Source organism: Prunus mume, linkage group LG1 (assembly GCF_029339155.1).
Source record: "Prunus mume cultivar Tortuosa linkage group LG1, ASM2933915v1, whole genome shotgun sequence".
Taxonomy (NCBI): Eukaryota; Viridiplantae; Streptophyta; class Magnoliopsida; order Rosales; family Rosaceae; genus Prunus; species Prunus mume.
In genome coordinates, this window is record NC_142698.1 from 6,152,879 (window position 1) to 6,168,007 (window position 15,129).

General features: G+C 36.4%; 2 protein-coding genes across 2 annotated transcripts; one reads left to right on the plus strand and one right to left on the minus strand.

Moving 5' to 3' along the window:
- Positions 1-746: 746 nt before the first annotated feature.
- On the plus strand, positions 747-5,395 carry LOC103344409 (ABC transporter F family member 5-like). The gene is made up of 9 exons (XM_089043722.1): positions 747-1,819; positions 2,222-2,563; positions 3,053-3,193; positions 3,300-3,479; positions 3,652-3,807; positions 4,060-4,161; positions 4,274-4,402; positions 4,863-4,967; positions 5,055-5,395. Exons 1-9 carry the CDS (start codon positions 917-919, stop codon positions 5,148-5,150), a joined length of 2,154 nt encoding a protein of 717 aa, XP_088899848.1. The 5' UTR covers positions 747-916; the 3' UTR covers positions 5,151-5,395.
- Positions 5,396-6,294: 899 nt separating this feature from the next.
- Positions 6,295-9,361, minus strand: LOC148920841 (large ribosomal subunit protein eL6-like). Its single transcript, XM_089044582.1, has 4 exons — positions 9,009-9,361; positions 8,782-8,889; positions 7,720-7,901; positions 6,295-6,759 (listed from the first exon to the last, which is right to left on the minus strand). The coding sequence occupies exons 1-4, from the start codon at positions 9,262-9,264 to the stop codon at positions 6,604-6,606; spliced, it is 702 nt and encodes a 233-aa protein (XP_088900708.1). The 5' UTR covers positions 9,265-9,361; the 3' UTR covers positions 6,295-6,603.
- Positions 9,362-15,129: the final 5,768 nt, after the last annotated feature.

Sequence of the window (15,129 nt, forward strand, 5' to 3'; positions counted from 1 at the left end):
CAGAATGTCTTTTACTTCTAATTTTCAGAGGTAACTGTACAATGGATGACATTGACTTCTATACGGTACGGGTTCGAATTTGGAACTAAAATTTTGAGTCTTTATTCTTGTTTTTTTTCTTTTCTCCATATATAATAAATATGAAAACTCTCTCTGAACGTGGACAGGATTTTACTAAAATTTTCAGTCGTTAATTCTTTGCTTCGTTTTATTAACTCTTTTTTGTCATCTTGACGTTAATTTTTTATTTTGATTAGTTTGATTATCGTGCTGAGGTGATTTTTGATTCAAATTTGAGACCAATGACTATCGTGTCAAGATAATTATTATTATTTTAATATAAAAAATAGTCTAAACTACAAAAGGGACACACGTTTCTCATAAAGATGCAGATCAATGCTCTTTTTCACTAAGCTAAACCCGTTCAATCACAACACAAATATAAGAAAGAAAGTTCAATGGGATTAACAAATATAAAAGGTTGTCATTGACAATATAGAATATACTTCTAACAAAAAAATATAAAATATACCGTCTTCGGCTACCATTTTCCAATATCGTAAACAATGATAAATAGAAAAAGATTTGAAGCAGAAAGGAAAAAAAAAGACAATTAGAATAAAAACAGAAAACAAGTAGTGTAATTTTCTATCCATTCTCTGTCTCTCTCTAACTATTTTTACGAGGGTATTTTGAAGTCCACACATTTCACCAATATATTCGTATTCGTGGGCTGAGAGTTTCTCTCACAGGGAACGAGAGAGAAACTCAACACTCTGCCCTCTACCTCTTTCTCTCTCACTTCATTCTCACACCTTAATATTTCTCCAATTCATGTCCACCAAAACTTGTGCTTATCTTCTCCAAAGCCTCTCACTCACCAAAAAAATTTCCCCCGCTTTCTCACTTCCCAGCCATGGATTTGACTTCTAAGCTTCACCGCCTTGACCTCCGCTCGAGCTTCCTCACTGGTTCAGCCCCTTTCGATGCCCGAATGACCGCTTTCCCACCTCGGCTTTGCTCAGTTTCAATTCGAATAGCTGCTCAATCAACTAGAGGTAACAACACCAATTCTATCAAAACCACTAATTTATACAAACCCAGAAGGCCGAATGCTAAAATTCCAACCCGGATATCGGCTTTGGCCGTCGAAACATCGGTAGCCGAAACTACGGCCGAAAACGATATTGAATCTTTGTTTTCCGATAATTCTAAGAATGAATTTGAGTATAAACGTGGTAAAAAGAATTCAAATGCCGGAGCTTCAGGTATTTCTTCTGGTGTTAAGCTTGAAAATGTGAGGAAGAGCTATAAGGGTGTGACTGTATTGAAAGATGTGAGTTGGGAAGTGAAAAAGGGTGACAAAGTTGGATTGGTAGGTGTAAATGGAGCAGGGAAAACAACCCAAATGAGAATTATTGCTGGTTTAGAAGAACCCGATTCTGGGAATGTAATAAAGGCGAAACCCAATATGAAAATTGCGTTTTTGAGTCAAGAATTCGAGGTTTCGTTGAGCAAGACAGTGAAGGAGGAGTTTATGAGTGCGTTTAAGGAGGAGATGGAGATAGCAGAGAAGTTGGAGAAGGTTCAAAAGGCGTTGGAGAATTCGGAAAAAGATTTGGTGTTGATGGGAAGGCTTTTGGATGAGTTTGATAAGCTTCAGAATCGGGCACAGGCAGTTGACTTGGATATGGTTGATGCAAAGATTAATAAGTTGATGCCTGAACTTGGGTTTGCTCCAGAGGATTCGGATAGATTGGTGGCCTCATTTAGCAGTGGTTGGCAGATGAGAATGTCACTTGGAAAGATTTTACTTCAGGTATATTAACTATCCTATTCATCAGGGGTATTTTATGTGTTGAATTATCTATGTTGGTGTAGGAAGCTGAATTATAGCTTCAAGTTTTCTTACGTATGGGTGGATATCTTTCTACATGATTTTCATTCTTGCTACGACATTATTATTCCCCTTTTTGTCATTGCAGAAAATGGTTTCAGGGCAATTGTTTATTAGTAGTTTATAAGGAAATTGCTAACATAAACTTCTGAAGAGCGAGATGCTGTTTCCAACAAATATCTGTTTCATACAACTTATGATATTTGTTTATGTGAGGCGAATTTGACAAACAACACAAAAAGTTAGCAGACTAATCATTAGTGGTTTATCCCTTTTCACATGGTAATATGGATAGCATGTGTAAGCTGACTGTTTTATCTTCAGGAGCCGGATTTACTACTCTTGGATGAGCCGACTAATCACCTTGACCTTGACACAATTGAGTGGCTTGAGGATTATCTCAATCAGCAAGATGTGCCAATGGTTATCATATCTCATGATCGAGCTTTTCTTGATCAGTTGTGTACAAAAATAGTGGAAACTGATATGGGTGTCTCCAGGACATATGATGGAAATTACTCCGAGTATTTTATTGCAAAGGCAGCATGGATTGAAACTCAAAATGCTGCTTGGGAGAAGCAGCAGAAGGAAATTGAGCAGACAAAAGACTTGATACAAAGGTTGGGTGCTGGAGCAAATTCCGGCCGTGCTTCTTCCGCTGAAAAGGTATGCTGAGATTTACCAGACTAGCACATAAATTGAGGTGCAATTCCAAAAGAAACTAAATACACCAATCTAACCTGGACAATCAGTTGTTGTTGCATCATTTTCTCTGTTTAACAACAATACAACCTAGCTGTTTTAATTTTCTTTTCTCAGTCATGAACACTTAAGAGTGGTGAGAAATATTCATTCCAAAACAAAGCATTTCTCAAACTGTTCGTTCAGTGGGCTTGTAGTCTGTCTCATCCAATCATTGTTGTTTAGCCAAACAAACTAAATGTTGCATAAAATTTTCTTTATTTAATTTTTGATACCTAATGCTTCTTGTTCATCATGATACTCAATAGAAATGCTAAACATACATGATTGTTGATTATATCTATTTGATGTCCCTAAAATATTTGTATGTATTGCTCTCTATGGCATGATATTTAATCATTTTACTGCCTACTTCAATTCTTTATCTAACATTCTGTCTATTGCCAACAACAGAAGCTGGAGAAACTTCAGGAAGAGGATCTAATTGAAAGGCCGTTCCAGAGGAAACAAATGAAGATCAGGTTTCCTGAGCGGGGACGAAGCGGAAGATTTGTTGCAACAATAAAGAATCTGGAATTCGGCTTTGAGGACAAGGTGGGTTGACATATGTATTTTTAAACTATTCATCTGCAAATTTTATACTTTGTTGAAGAGAAATGGGACAAGTAGTTAATATTTGTCAATCTGTGTTTTGTACCAGGTCTTATTTAACAGGGCAAATCTTACAATTGAAAGGGGAGAGAAAATTGCCATTATTGGCCCAAATGGATGTGGAAAGAGTACTTTGCTGAAACTAATAATGGGTTTACAAAAGCCAATAGCAGGTGAAGTGGAGATTGGCGAGCATAATGTCCTCCCAAACTATTTTGAGCAAAATCAGGTGCGTTACTATAATAATTTATATAATGGTACTTTGATTTAATTACTACCATCATGCTTCTAGATTTCCTCACATAAATTTTTCTTTCCATTTTATCGAAGTTTCTTTGTTCTTTACAGTATGCTTTGCCTGGCAATATTGCTGGTGTTAACCTATTTCATGTATTTTTTAGGCTGAGGCACTTGATTTAAATAAAACAGTGCTTGAGACAGTAGAAGAAGCTGCAGAGGACTGGAGACTTGATGATATAAAGGGTCTCCTTGGGCGTTGTAATTTCAAATCTGATATGCTTGATAGAAAGGTTTCCCTCTTGAGTGGTGGCGAGAAGGTAATTTAAAAGGATTGCAATGGTCTTCTCTATATCTTTTCCTTCCCAGCGAGGAATTAACTATAATGTTTGTGAAGGTTTAAATTTCTTTATGTTTTTCCTTCATTCTACTTTGTGCTTACATATACGAATAGCCTGCACTATACATGGAAGTAAATGTGTCAATATCCCAAAACAAATGGAGGGCATGAAAAAATCGATTGATTGCTGAACAAGATGATGGTTTAACAGTTTGTCTTTCACTTTTGTTAGGCACGCCTTGCCTTTTGCAAGTTCATGGTAAAGCCATCGACTCTGCTAGTTCTGGATGAACCAACAAATCACTTGGATATTCCTTCAAAAGAGATGCTTGAGGTATATCTCACATTTTTCTTTCCATTCTCTGTCTACAATGAATGTTTTGTATTACTTCAGCTTCTGAGCATCACTTTGCCTATAATAATATGGCCTCTAATTGCTACTTCAGGAGGCAATAACGGAGTACAAGGGCACTGTCATCACAGTTTCTCATGACCGATACTTCATAAAGCAAATAGTTAATAGAGTAGTGGAAGTTAAAGATCGCAAGTTGCAAAATTATGCAGGCGATTACAATGTAAGCATTCTATCTACCCTCACTGTACCCGAATTAAAGGATGTAATTTATGGATTTATCTTAATAATTTTCGAAAAGAAATGAGCTGAAGTCGAAGATTATCTCAGCATCTTGCAGCTGAGCCTCAACCAAATTATGATTCATGAAGTATTTAACTTGATAGTTTACTCAGATTGATGACTCCCCCTTAGCAGATTGTTATGCCCTTAACTGTCTTCCTAGGATGATTTGATACCATCATATCAATTTCCTAATTATTCAAGTAACAAAGTAGAATTATCATGCCGTGACATAGATCCGTTTGCTTAATCCCTCTTTTATTTCTAATCTACGCAGACAGAAAACTTAATGATCTGTTGTGATCCCATTTAGAGAGTCTGGAGTTTATTCAAAAACTAAATTGATTATGCAGTTGCTTATTTGATCAGTGATTCTAACCTTGAACTTTTATGACCTGCAGTATTATCTAGAGAAGAATCTTGATGCCAGGGAAAGAGAGCTTGAGCGCGAGGCAGAGATTGAAGAAAAGGCTCCGAAAGTGAAAGCCAAATCAAAGATGTCTAAGGTAAGCTTTTGTCCATTATGAAACGAGGAAATTCATATATTTCAGTGCAGCACTCTGAGCCGATACTACGTTTGTTTTCCTCTGTAGGCTGAAAAGGAAGCTCGGAAGAAGCAAAAGATGCAGGCATTTCAGCAAGCAAAGGCAAAATCGAAAGGAACAAAGAATGCCAAGAGATGGAATTAAGTGAACCTTTGAGTATCATTGAAGATCTTCCACATTAAACTAATATTATTTCTTCTAGGAATAGGAGATGAAGCGGCCTTTTGTGACCCAGCTATTCATGTATATATATAAAATATATATAACAGTTGATATGTTAATAGATTTACAGGTTTTGATTTAGAACCAAGGCTGCAACACGAATCATGTACCTGAAGCTTCTGCGTTTTGTTAATAATGGCAAAAGGATGAGAACAGGTTTGATTTTACTGTTTAGAGTTTAGACTTTTAGAACATTCACACTTCCAACCCTGCTTCTTCACTTAGAGCAACTCCACTGGTGAGCTGAGCCCAAGGCTGGGGGATGGGAAAAAAAAATGACGTTCTAGCAAGGAGCCCAAGACCTGGTTGGGAGTGGGACCCACGAAGACGGGCTGGCCCTCAGGCCAGTTCAGCCCGAGCTCAAGCTTGAGGGTTGGGCTGATGTCATTGCTGACGCCAGGCTGGCATCATCCCACTCATTTGATTTTTTTTCTGTTGCCATGTGGCGTCATCTGGGCTTTCCGATTGGTTTTTTTCCTCCAATCCAAAGGCAGCCAATTTTTTTGTAATAAAATACTAGAAAAAATTCGGAAATTTTTTTAAAAAATACCCAAAAATTAATGAATTTTTTTACCAGCCAATTTTTTTAAAAAAATTTATATGAAATATGAAATTGAAAATTTTATCCAATTATGAGATATGAATATTATTGACACGTAGGAATCCGAAAATCTTATCCGAAAATATTATTCAAATTAATTATTGAGGTAAAAAAATTTGTGAAAAAAAACAAAAAAATGAATAGTAATTGCCCTTTGCCATAACAACGGATGGAAACGGAAATGCCTTCTTGCAAGGACAACCACTATTCACGTGAATAGTAGCTGCCCTTGACCCCATTGCCATGACAAAAGGCAAATGAGTGTAGTTGCTCTTAATCAAACTGAGCCCTACAGTAGGCCTACCTAAATAAACCACCAACTCTCTGTGTTAGATCATGTTTAAAGGAGAGCCAATGATCAATTAATTTAACGACACCCAATCTCCGTGTTCGAGGTCTTGAGTTCAAATTTTCCGAGCTACAGTCCAATCACAAACACAAAAAAACAAAAAGAGATCAAGGGTCTGCGAGAATTTGATCAAAGTTAATTAAAACTCAATAATGCGGTCCATGGATTCTTTGATATAAAAAAACATACTCTTTGCGCTAGTAGCAAAAGAAAAACTTACATTTCGCACCACTACAGTGATGATCTATTTAAGAAAACAGCTGAGTGAGGTAAAAGACGAATATACCCGTACAACTCTAAAACAAATAAAATACATCATGTTGGATATGCCGACAAAATGAAAACACAAAACCGCTGAGAAATCTTAAACAGGCAGTCTAAGCTCAGAAAACTCTCCTCAAAAGTAATAAAAACGAGATAATCATCTAAAAGACAAGCTCGTGAGGCTTCATGCCTGACTTAAGAGAGAATCTCGCTGCTAAGTATGTCTTCAAGTCTGGGACGGCGTCAATCGACTTTATCAATGAGGCATCCACACTTTTCTGATCATCTTTCTTTTCTTGTGGGAGCACATTCTTTTCCTACAATACAGTTGGGAAAATATTAATACAAGCAAGAAATTATTCGACCGGAATCTGGCATGTTAATGGATACTATTCTCTAACATTTAGGAGACCCCTGGATAAAAAAACTTAAACATAACAAGAATAAAAGGATCCGAGCAGTAGCAAGCAGTGGCGGATCTAGGATTTGAAATCCAACTGCGAAACTCACATTAAAAACTCAAGGTTATGAGTGAATATCATTAATAAACATAAAAATATACACCTAGTATGAGGACATAATGAGTTTTACTCTCAAATGCATCTCTATACATAAATAAAAGTATAGCGAAAAAAACTATTCTTTTTCTTTAAAAAAAAAATTCCAACAAATTCTTTATTTTCTTGGGATTCGAATTGTGATCTGACATAACAAAAGATAACCTATTTAATCCAACATCCCAACAAAAAATCAAATAAATTATCATAATAACATCAATGCCTTTAATCAAACATTAACATACCAACAACAAATCAAAACATCTCAACAATACCAATATCAAATCAAACATCTCAACAAAATTCCAAAAATCAAAGAGGAGATAATTAAAGAGGATAAATTTTAGGTTATGCATACATAACATATGACTTACTTTTTGGGTGGGCATTGGTTTGTATGTTTCACATGGGTTAGCCTATTTTATATGGGTATTTTTTATTTTTGAAAATTTTGGGGTAGGCAGTAGCCTACCTTGCCTTAGGTATAGGACCGCCCCTGGTAGCAAGCAGATGACGTCCTATGAAGAATTAAAAGTTACTTTATTTACTGAAAGGAGTGGAGAGATGCAATGAAAAGGGAGACCAAAAATTATAGAATGTCTGATCAAAATTAAAGAATTAAGAGACACTGATGGCACCGCGACATTGTACAACAATACAACTCCATATAGACAATAGCAATAACAGATATAAATTTGCTGAAGAAATTATAAAACTAACCTCTTTCTCTGCCTCAAAAAATTCTCCCTCTCCCTTATTTTTCTTCTTCTCCACTTGCTTTGCAAAGTATTTGTCATCAAACTTCTTGACATTCACTCCAGAAATGTCAACCTTGGTGGAAGTGGCAATCACATAGGACTGGTTCAAGCGTCTCAAAGGAACACCATTAATTTTGAATGGCCCTGCAATGGCATACAGCGAGCATTCAAGTTAGAAATACACTTCCCTGAATGCGCCTATGAAAACAAACGAAACAAAAAAGGTATAGATTTAAAAAGCCCTTTATAACAGATCTAGTGAAGCTACATTTGAAAGTGTATGTACACTCACAAAAACTTGTAATGGAACAAAGATCATATTTTTTAAGCAGAAACACATCCACATTAAAGTAACTGTGTGATTAGACATTTGGTGACATTTTGTAAATTGATGCAATCACATATGCTGGTACAGAAGGGTGATTCCCTTAGCTTCCACACCTTTATCTTTCCCCAAAATATCCCCCTTATAAACAATAAAACTTTATTTTCCATGAATGATTCCATCTTTGGTGAAATTTCAGATGAAAAAAGAAACACGCACAACGGCACTAATTGGGGTTTAGGGTTTAGTGCCGACTACCCTATTGAACTATGGTACTACCCCACTCAAACTACCTATGACCCTACAGACTATCTACTTTACGGAGAACAGCAATCTCACAAGCACAGCGTGCATGGGAAGGGTATAGTTTTCCACTTTTTAAAGAAAGAACGAACCTTTTTTGTTGCAAAAATTTTACTAGTGCTGCCACTAAACCACCTAGTCGGGGTAGTGGTTATTAGATAATCTGAAGTCCAAATCAACTTGTTTTAGAGAATTCAAATTAAGTTGAGCAAACTTGACACGAAGAAAATACACTATTCCTACCTTAATACATTAAAAAACCAATAACAACAATAACTAAACATTCTAAGACTCCTTTGATGAACTTTCACAACCTTTCAACTAAAACCAAAAACAACCCAAAACACAAATACAGATGCAGAAATGGACGAACTGAAAATGAAAATGGACGCTCACCAGTAACGAGAAGCAACCCAGATGGAAGCTGCTTAAGAAAAACAACTCTCTTGCCCTTAAACCTTCCCGCCAATATAATCAATACCGTACCTGGTGTAACACTAGCCCAACCAATTTAAAATATGCGTGTGTATATATATATATATATATATATATATATATATATATAACAAATTAAACCCATTTTCTACTTTCAAAAAACTAAAAGTAGGGAATATAAGAGAACCTGAGCTTGGTAGGCTTGAGCTTGCGCTTGTTGACGAGCGGCTTCTTGACGTCATCGGCAAGGTAGAACTTGGGGGCCTTTTCCGGCCCGGTCTCAGCCGTTGGCTTCGGGTCATGGCGGGGAAAAACACCGCCGTTTTTGGCCTTGATGGCCCAAAGGCCGCGCTTGTGGTACATCTTGGACCTGGAGAACTTGCCCACCCCACGAATCAGATCTGGGTTTCGAGTATTTCTGGGAAGTCTAGCTTTTGCCGCCATTGCCACCACTCTCTTTCTTTCTTTCTGAAACCTACGGCTTACCAATTGCAAAAGAGAGAGAAAATGGTGCAGACTCAGGAGCTCGTGGTGAGTAACTGAAGTTAAACCCAAAAATTATTCTTTTTCTGCTAAGTAAACCTTAGCTGAGTACATCTAATATTTTAATTAAAAATATAAAATTAATTAAGTACATCCGAATATTTTAAATAAAATATAAAATTAACTAAGTACACTATATTTAACTTCTAAAAATATTCTTGATACATCATAATACTCCCGATACGTATTCTTTAATTTTTAATCTTTTATAATCTTCTAAAGAATTTAAAATAAAAATAAAGTAAAATAATATTTTAACAAAAAACTCTCTCCCTCCCTTCTCAACGAGTCCAGTTTTCATGTTCCCTTTTTGCCTGTGCCCACCTATTTTCCCCTTATGCTTTTGACATGTGTTTTCTTAACTAACAGAATGTTAACTCTGTTAAGTCTCTCAATTTTTATTAAAATTTTATAAAATAATTCTTTCATCTTCATCTTCATCTTCACTTTTATAAAAATAAAAAATAAAAATCATTCATCTTCTCTGCAACCAGCACACCTCATGACAGCCTCATTTGCTCGTCACTGCCCCAAGCCTCCTTTCTCTCTCTTTGAATTTCTGCACCATATGAAGATAGTCTGAAATTCTGTTTTTATGTTTAAAAATTTGGATTCAAATAGAATACCAAACATGGCCTAAATTTTTTGATTAAACAATTTTCAAACCAAAAGTAATTGTTAAAAGATTAGGTTTACATTTCCTCAAATATATAGAAATCTGGATCGAAATTGTAAAATAATTTTTCTTTTATTGGTTGGATGAGGATCCATTAGTGGGCCACATTGTAGCAGACTATATTACTCTTTTAGTTCGTACACTCCTCCCTCTCCCTCATTCGATCAATGAAATTTGAGTAGGTTTTGTTATGTTTTCCTATTTAGATCGGTGCATTAGATACTAAGTCATATCATGTTTGATAAGAGTTTAAATTAAGTTGTACCTTGAGGCCCAAAACCTAGTAAAATAAGGAAGGGTTTTGAGGCCTATTAAGGAGTCCTATTATATTTCCATTTATGCGTGAACCAATTAAGTGGGTTTGGAAGATGTTAAGGCCCAAAAATCCAAGGGGCTAAGCCTAGATTAATTCTTGGCCCAACACAGATAATTGAACGCAAAAGAAGCTCAATCGGGACAAAAGAGAATTTGTAGGACGCACCGATACAAGCTACGAGCCACGTATCATGCCAAGCAAGCACGTGCAAAAAGGCTAAGAGCATGCCAACTTTACAAAATCACGCTCACATACCCATTCGGTGTTACTTGGCCCGATTATAGCCTATCAATGCATAATAAAACTCAAGCACAAGCATAGGTGTCATGCAAGAAGAGACATTATTCTAACACTAAGCTATGCCACAAGCTTAAGTGGGCCCAAACCACAAAATTACCCTGGGCTTGCTGAGAAGGTTGTGGTGTGGATGGGTACAAGCATTCACAAGGCCCATTTGAGGGATCAAAGAATGAGAATTTTGGGCTACTTGGGAGCACCAAAACTCAAGCCCATTTCCTGGCTCCAAACAAATGGGCTAGCATGAGAGAGAGAGAACATGACCCAATGCCTTAGGAAGAATACAGTAGTTTGCTTAGAAGACCCTATGTTAATTAGAATGCCCAAATACTTTGTTAAAAACGCAACAGCAAACTGCTGCTTTGACGAAAACAAAGCTAACCAGTCGCTACAGAGTAGAATATCACCAACCCAAAGCCTTGGGGAAAGGCTCAGCCCAACACTCTATAAAATATCTAGCAAACACGTTCAACCTTTGCCCAAAGGAGTCAACGGAAGCCAACACAAAAACCAGAGGAAATCCATGCAAGCAAGAGGTTTACTCGTTGGGTAAACAAGTATGTCCATTCCCCCTTTTTCTCTGTTAGCTCGCATAGGAAAAATCGAGAAGAAAGTTAGTGGCGCTGCACCCCTATGGAGAAAGACCAACTATGCCAAAACCTTGGAACCACAAAGAGCTCATTACCTATGCACTTTGGATGGGAGAATTTCACCAAAGAAGATTAAGTGGAAAGAAGCAACGAAAAAGAAAGGAAAGGGTTAGATGAAATTAGGGTTCTTTGTGCCTATAAAAGAAGGCTTCTGCTACCCAGAAAACAACCCATTCAGAGCCTGACCAAGCTTTGTCAAGCAACTGAAAATTTACTCAAGCCACCCAATCTTCTTCTTAGTTTGTTTTTTCTTCTTCCTTTAAGATAGAAATCGTGCTAATGCTCTAGATCATAGTTCTCCACAAGAAATTCATGCTTTTTCTCTCTCTCAAATTTGCTAAACTTGTGAAAGCTTAGCTTCCGTGCCACAAGCTCCTCAAGCTAAGTCACTCATCAATTTATTATGATTATCTGGCTGTTAGTAAAAAGAACCTAATAGTGTTTTTCTAAAGTTTCAAAAGACTTTTAAAAACCCTTTTGGGAGCTTGGTTTTAGAACTCAGGCACTTGGGGAATTTCTGTTCGTTTTCTTCTTATGGCAGCTCGAGCCCATTTGTCAGGCTGCTGGAACAAAAAGACCCCTACAGAAGATAAGTCAAGTCGGCCATCGGAGATGAGTAGAGACGACTTGACCTAGCCTTATATAAGCTAAAGGCCCTGCTCTCATTAGACACGTTCTCTAAACCTATTCTCATAAATAAATAAAAAAGAGAGCTGAAACAGATTCTGAGAGAGAGAGCAGAAGTCTTGAGTCGTTCTTGTTTTTGCTAGGATTGCTGTTACAATGGATTGAATGAATTCAGAAGCTGTGTACCCAAGGAAGATGGCTCCAGGTATGTCTTCATGTCTTTATACATGTTACAGATTGTGTGAAAGATCTTGTTTGTGTATTAAGAAAATCTAACAGTTGGTATCAGAGCTATAAGTTGTTCACACATATCTGTAATCCTTGTTCAAGCATGCTTGCTATGATTTCATATCTGTTTATGCCATGTTCAATTATTTTGGTTATGTTTAATTTTTGAAGATGGTTTAAAAATGTTTATGAAAATATTAAGAATATTAAAGAATTCGGAAAAGCATGTGTATGATTTGGTTTTCATATTTTCAAAACTTTAAATACTTTTTTGACCTAGCAGATCCCCTTAAAACCCTAAAAATGCCCATATGTCACAGTTTTTCTGTGAGTTGTGTCAATTAGGTCATTCCCTATTCAAAAAGGTATTTTGGGTCAAAAACGGACACTAAGAACCCCACAAACACTGCTCACGCAAAAAAATACTATTCATTGCAATTTTAGGGTTTTCCTTCTTGAACTGTGTTTTATTTGGTTATTTTTCTAAGCTAGATTGATGTTTGTCTTTGTTATGAGAATCAACAAACTTTTCATAACAAAACCAAACTAAATACTCAAACCCTAAAGAAAAAACTGAAAATTGCATCATACCTAAATTGCTTGATAAGTTTCTTTAACAAATAGAATCTGTCATGTAATTTGTTTGTGATGGCACAAGATAACATGTAATTTTGTGTAAGCTATAAGTAATCTCTTGCCACAAAGATGTGATACTTAATTAAGGACGCTTGCATATATTATTTGTTAGTTTTGTGAATAAAGTTAAACTGTTTTCTCTTAACAAATTGAGAATTGGTTTCTAAGGAAGTAATATGCTTTTGTTTGCAAATCCGTACAGCTTTAAACACTCCCTCAATCAATTTCACGCAAATTGAAAGATTCACTTGATCAAACTTCAATTTATGGACTTTTGATTTTAAAGTTATTGTTGGAATGAATGAGATCGCTTATGATCTCACTCATGGCTATATTTAATTCAAGTTAGCCTTTTCGCTTATGTGTCTTGTAGTACAACTTCTAGAGCTTAGGGAAAAGGAAAAACATCTGGCGTTCAATAAATGTCACTCGTGCCAACTTGTGACGAATGACATTCTAGTAAAGAATACAGTGGAGTTAATTAAAAAGCAACACGAAGATGAGCTGGAGCGGAAAAAGGGTTAAGGCGCAGCGAAATCATCGACCATATAGAGGACCCATAAGGATATACACGGCTACAAAGGACAGTCTCAGAAGTCTTAGGATCACTATGAAGCTTGGTGTATGCGCTTATGGTAGAGGATGAAACATCAATAAGCTACTTCGATACAAGAATCTCATAGTGCAGCCTGTGAAACCATCGCCTCAACCTGAATCAACTGTTGAGATTTTTGATGCCACCACTAATAGGGAGATAGTGGTACTTGACCCATTCCCTGCTAAGGGGAACAACACTTTCATGGTGGTGGCGTTGTGACGATGAGGTTTAGATAGTTACCTGTTGTTTTTAATCAAATTTACTGGAGTAGTTGATTTTAAGTTGGATTTGGGATTTATTTTAGCGTTGGATGATGTAGTTTTCAGTACCTTAAATAAAGAGAAATTCAATTTCTGTTTCAAGATTATTAAGATTTGGTTTTATTTTGGATTCAATAAAGCTATTTTTGTATCTCAAAATTCAAAGATAATAAAGATGGATTATATTGTCTCAATTACAATAAAGATAGTGAAGTTTGAATGGCACAGACATTTAGGGCACATTTCAAAAGAATGAATGAAAATTCTAGTTAAGAAACAAATCTTGCCATCATTGACTTTAGTGATGACGAAATTTGTATTGAGTGTGTCAAAGGAAAACTCATTAAGACTAAGAAGAAAGGTGCAACTCGCAGTAGTGATCTTTTAGAGATCATCCACAGTTTTTGTGGACCATTCCTTCATCAAACAATTGAAGGAAATTGTTTTTTTTAATCACCTTTATAAATGACCATTTTCATTTTGGTTATCTGTATCTCATAGCAGAAAAAGTCTCAAGCTCTTGAAATGTTTAAGATTTTCCAGACTGAAGTAGAAGGGCAGCTTGAGAAAAGGATCAATATTGTGAGGTCAGACAGAGGGGGTGAACATTATGGACATTTTGATGAAAGAGGACGACGTTGGACTTTTTGCTAGGTATCTACAAGATAATGGAATAGTTGCTCAGTACACAATGCCATGAATTCCGCAACAGAATGGTGTGGCTGAGAAAAGGGATCGAACCTTGAAAGACATGGTTCTTAGCAAGATTTCTAGAACTAATTTGCCTATGTTTTTTAGAGAGGCGATCAAAACAACAAACTATAGAGTGCCTAGTAACTCCGTACCTAAGACACCTTTCGAATTTTGGACTACCAGAAAACCTAGCCCAAGACAAGAGAAGATGCTTGATCCTAAAACGATAAGATGTAGGTTATCCCACAAGGTCAAAGGGTTTTAGATTTTATTGTCCAAATTATGGTACCCAAATTGTTGAGACTGGTTGTGCAAAGTTTATAAAGCATGAGGAGAATGCCACTGGGAATGAAGGTTTTATTTTTGAAGAAGAATGTGATGTAGCTGTGATTGAGAATGCTGAACAAGATGTTACACCCTTAAGTGAAACTTTATTGGAAAATTCTCAATTTGAAGAACCAGTTGAACCACAAGAACAAGCTGTTGAGAATCCTGACCTGGATGATCCACAAGAACCTTTACAACCGAGGAGATTTGATAGACCAAGAAGATCCATAGCAAATTCAAATTATGCACCTACAAGAAGTAGGTTTTGACATTGGAGATTAGGTTGATCCAATAAGTTTTAGAGAAGCAATAGAGAGTCGGAATGCAAACAAATGGAGGGAAGCGATGTTGAATGAACTTGAAAGCATGAAGAATAATCAAGTATGGGAATTAGTTATAAGAGCTAGAAATTGGTAGGCTCAAAATGGGTATTCAAAACAAAGAAAGATAAGGATGAA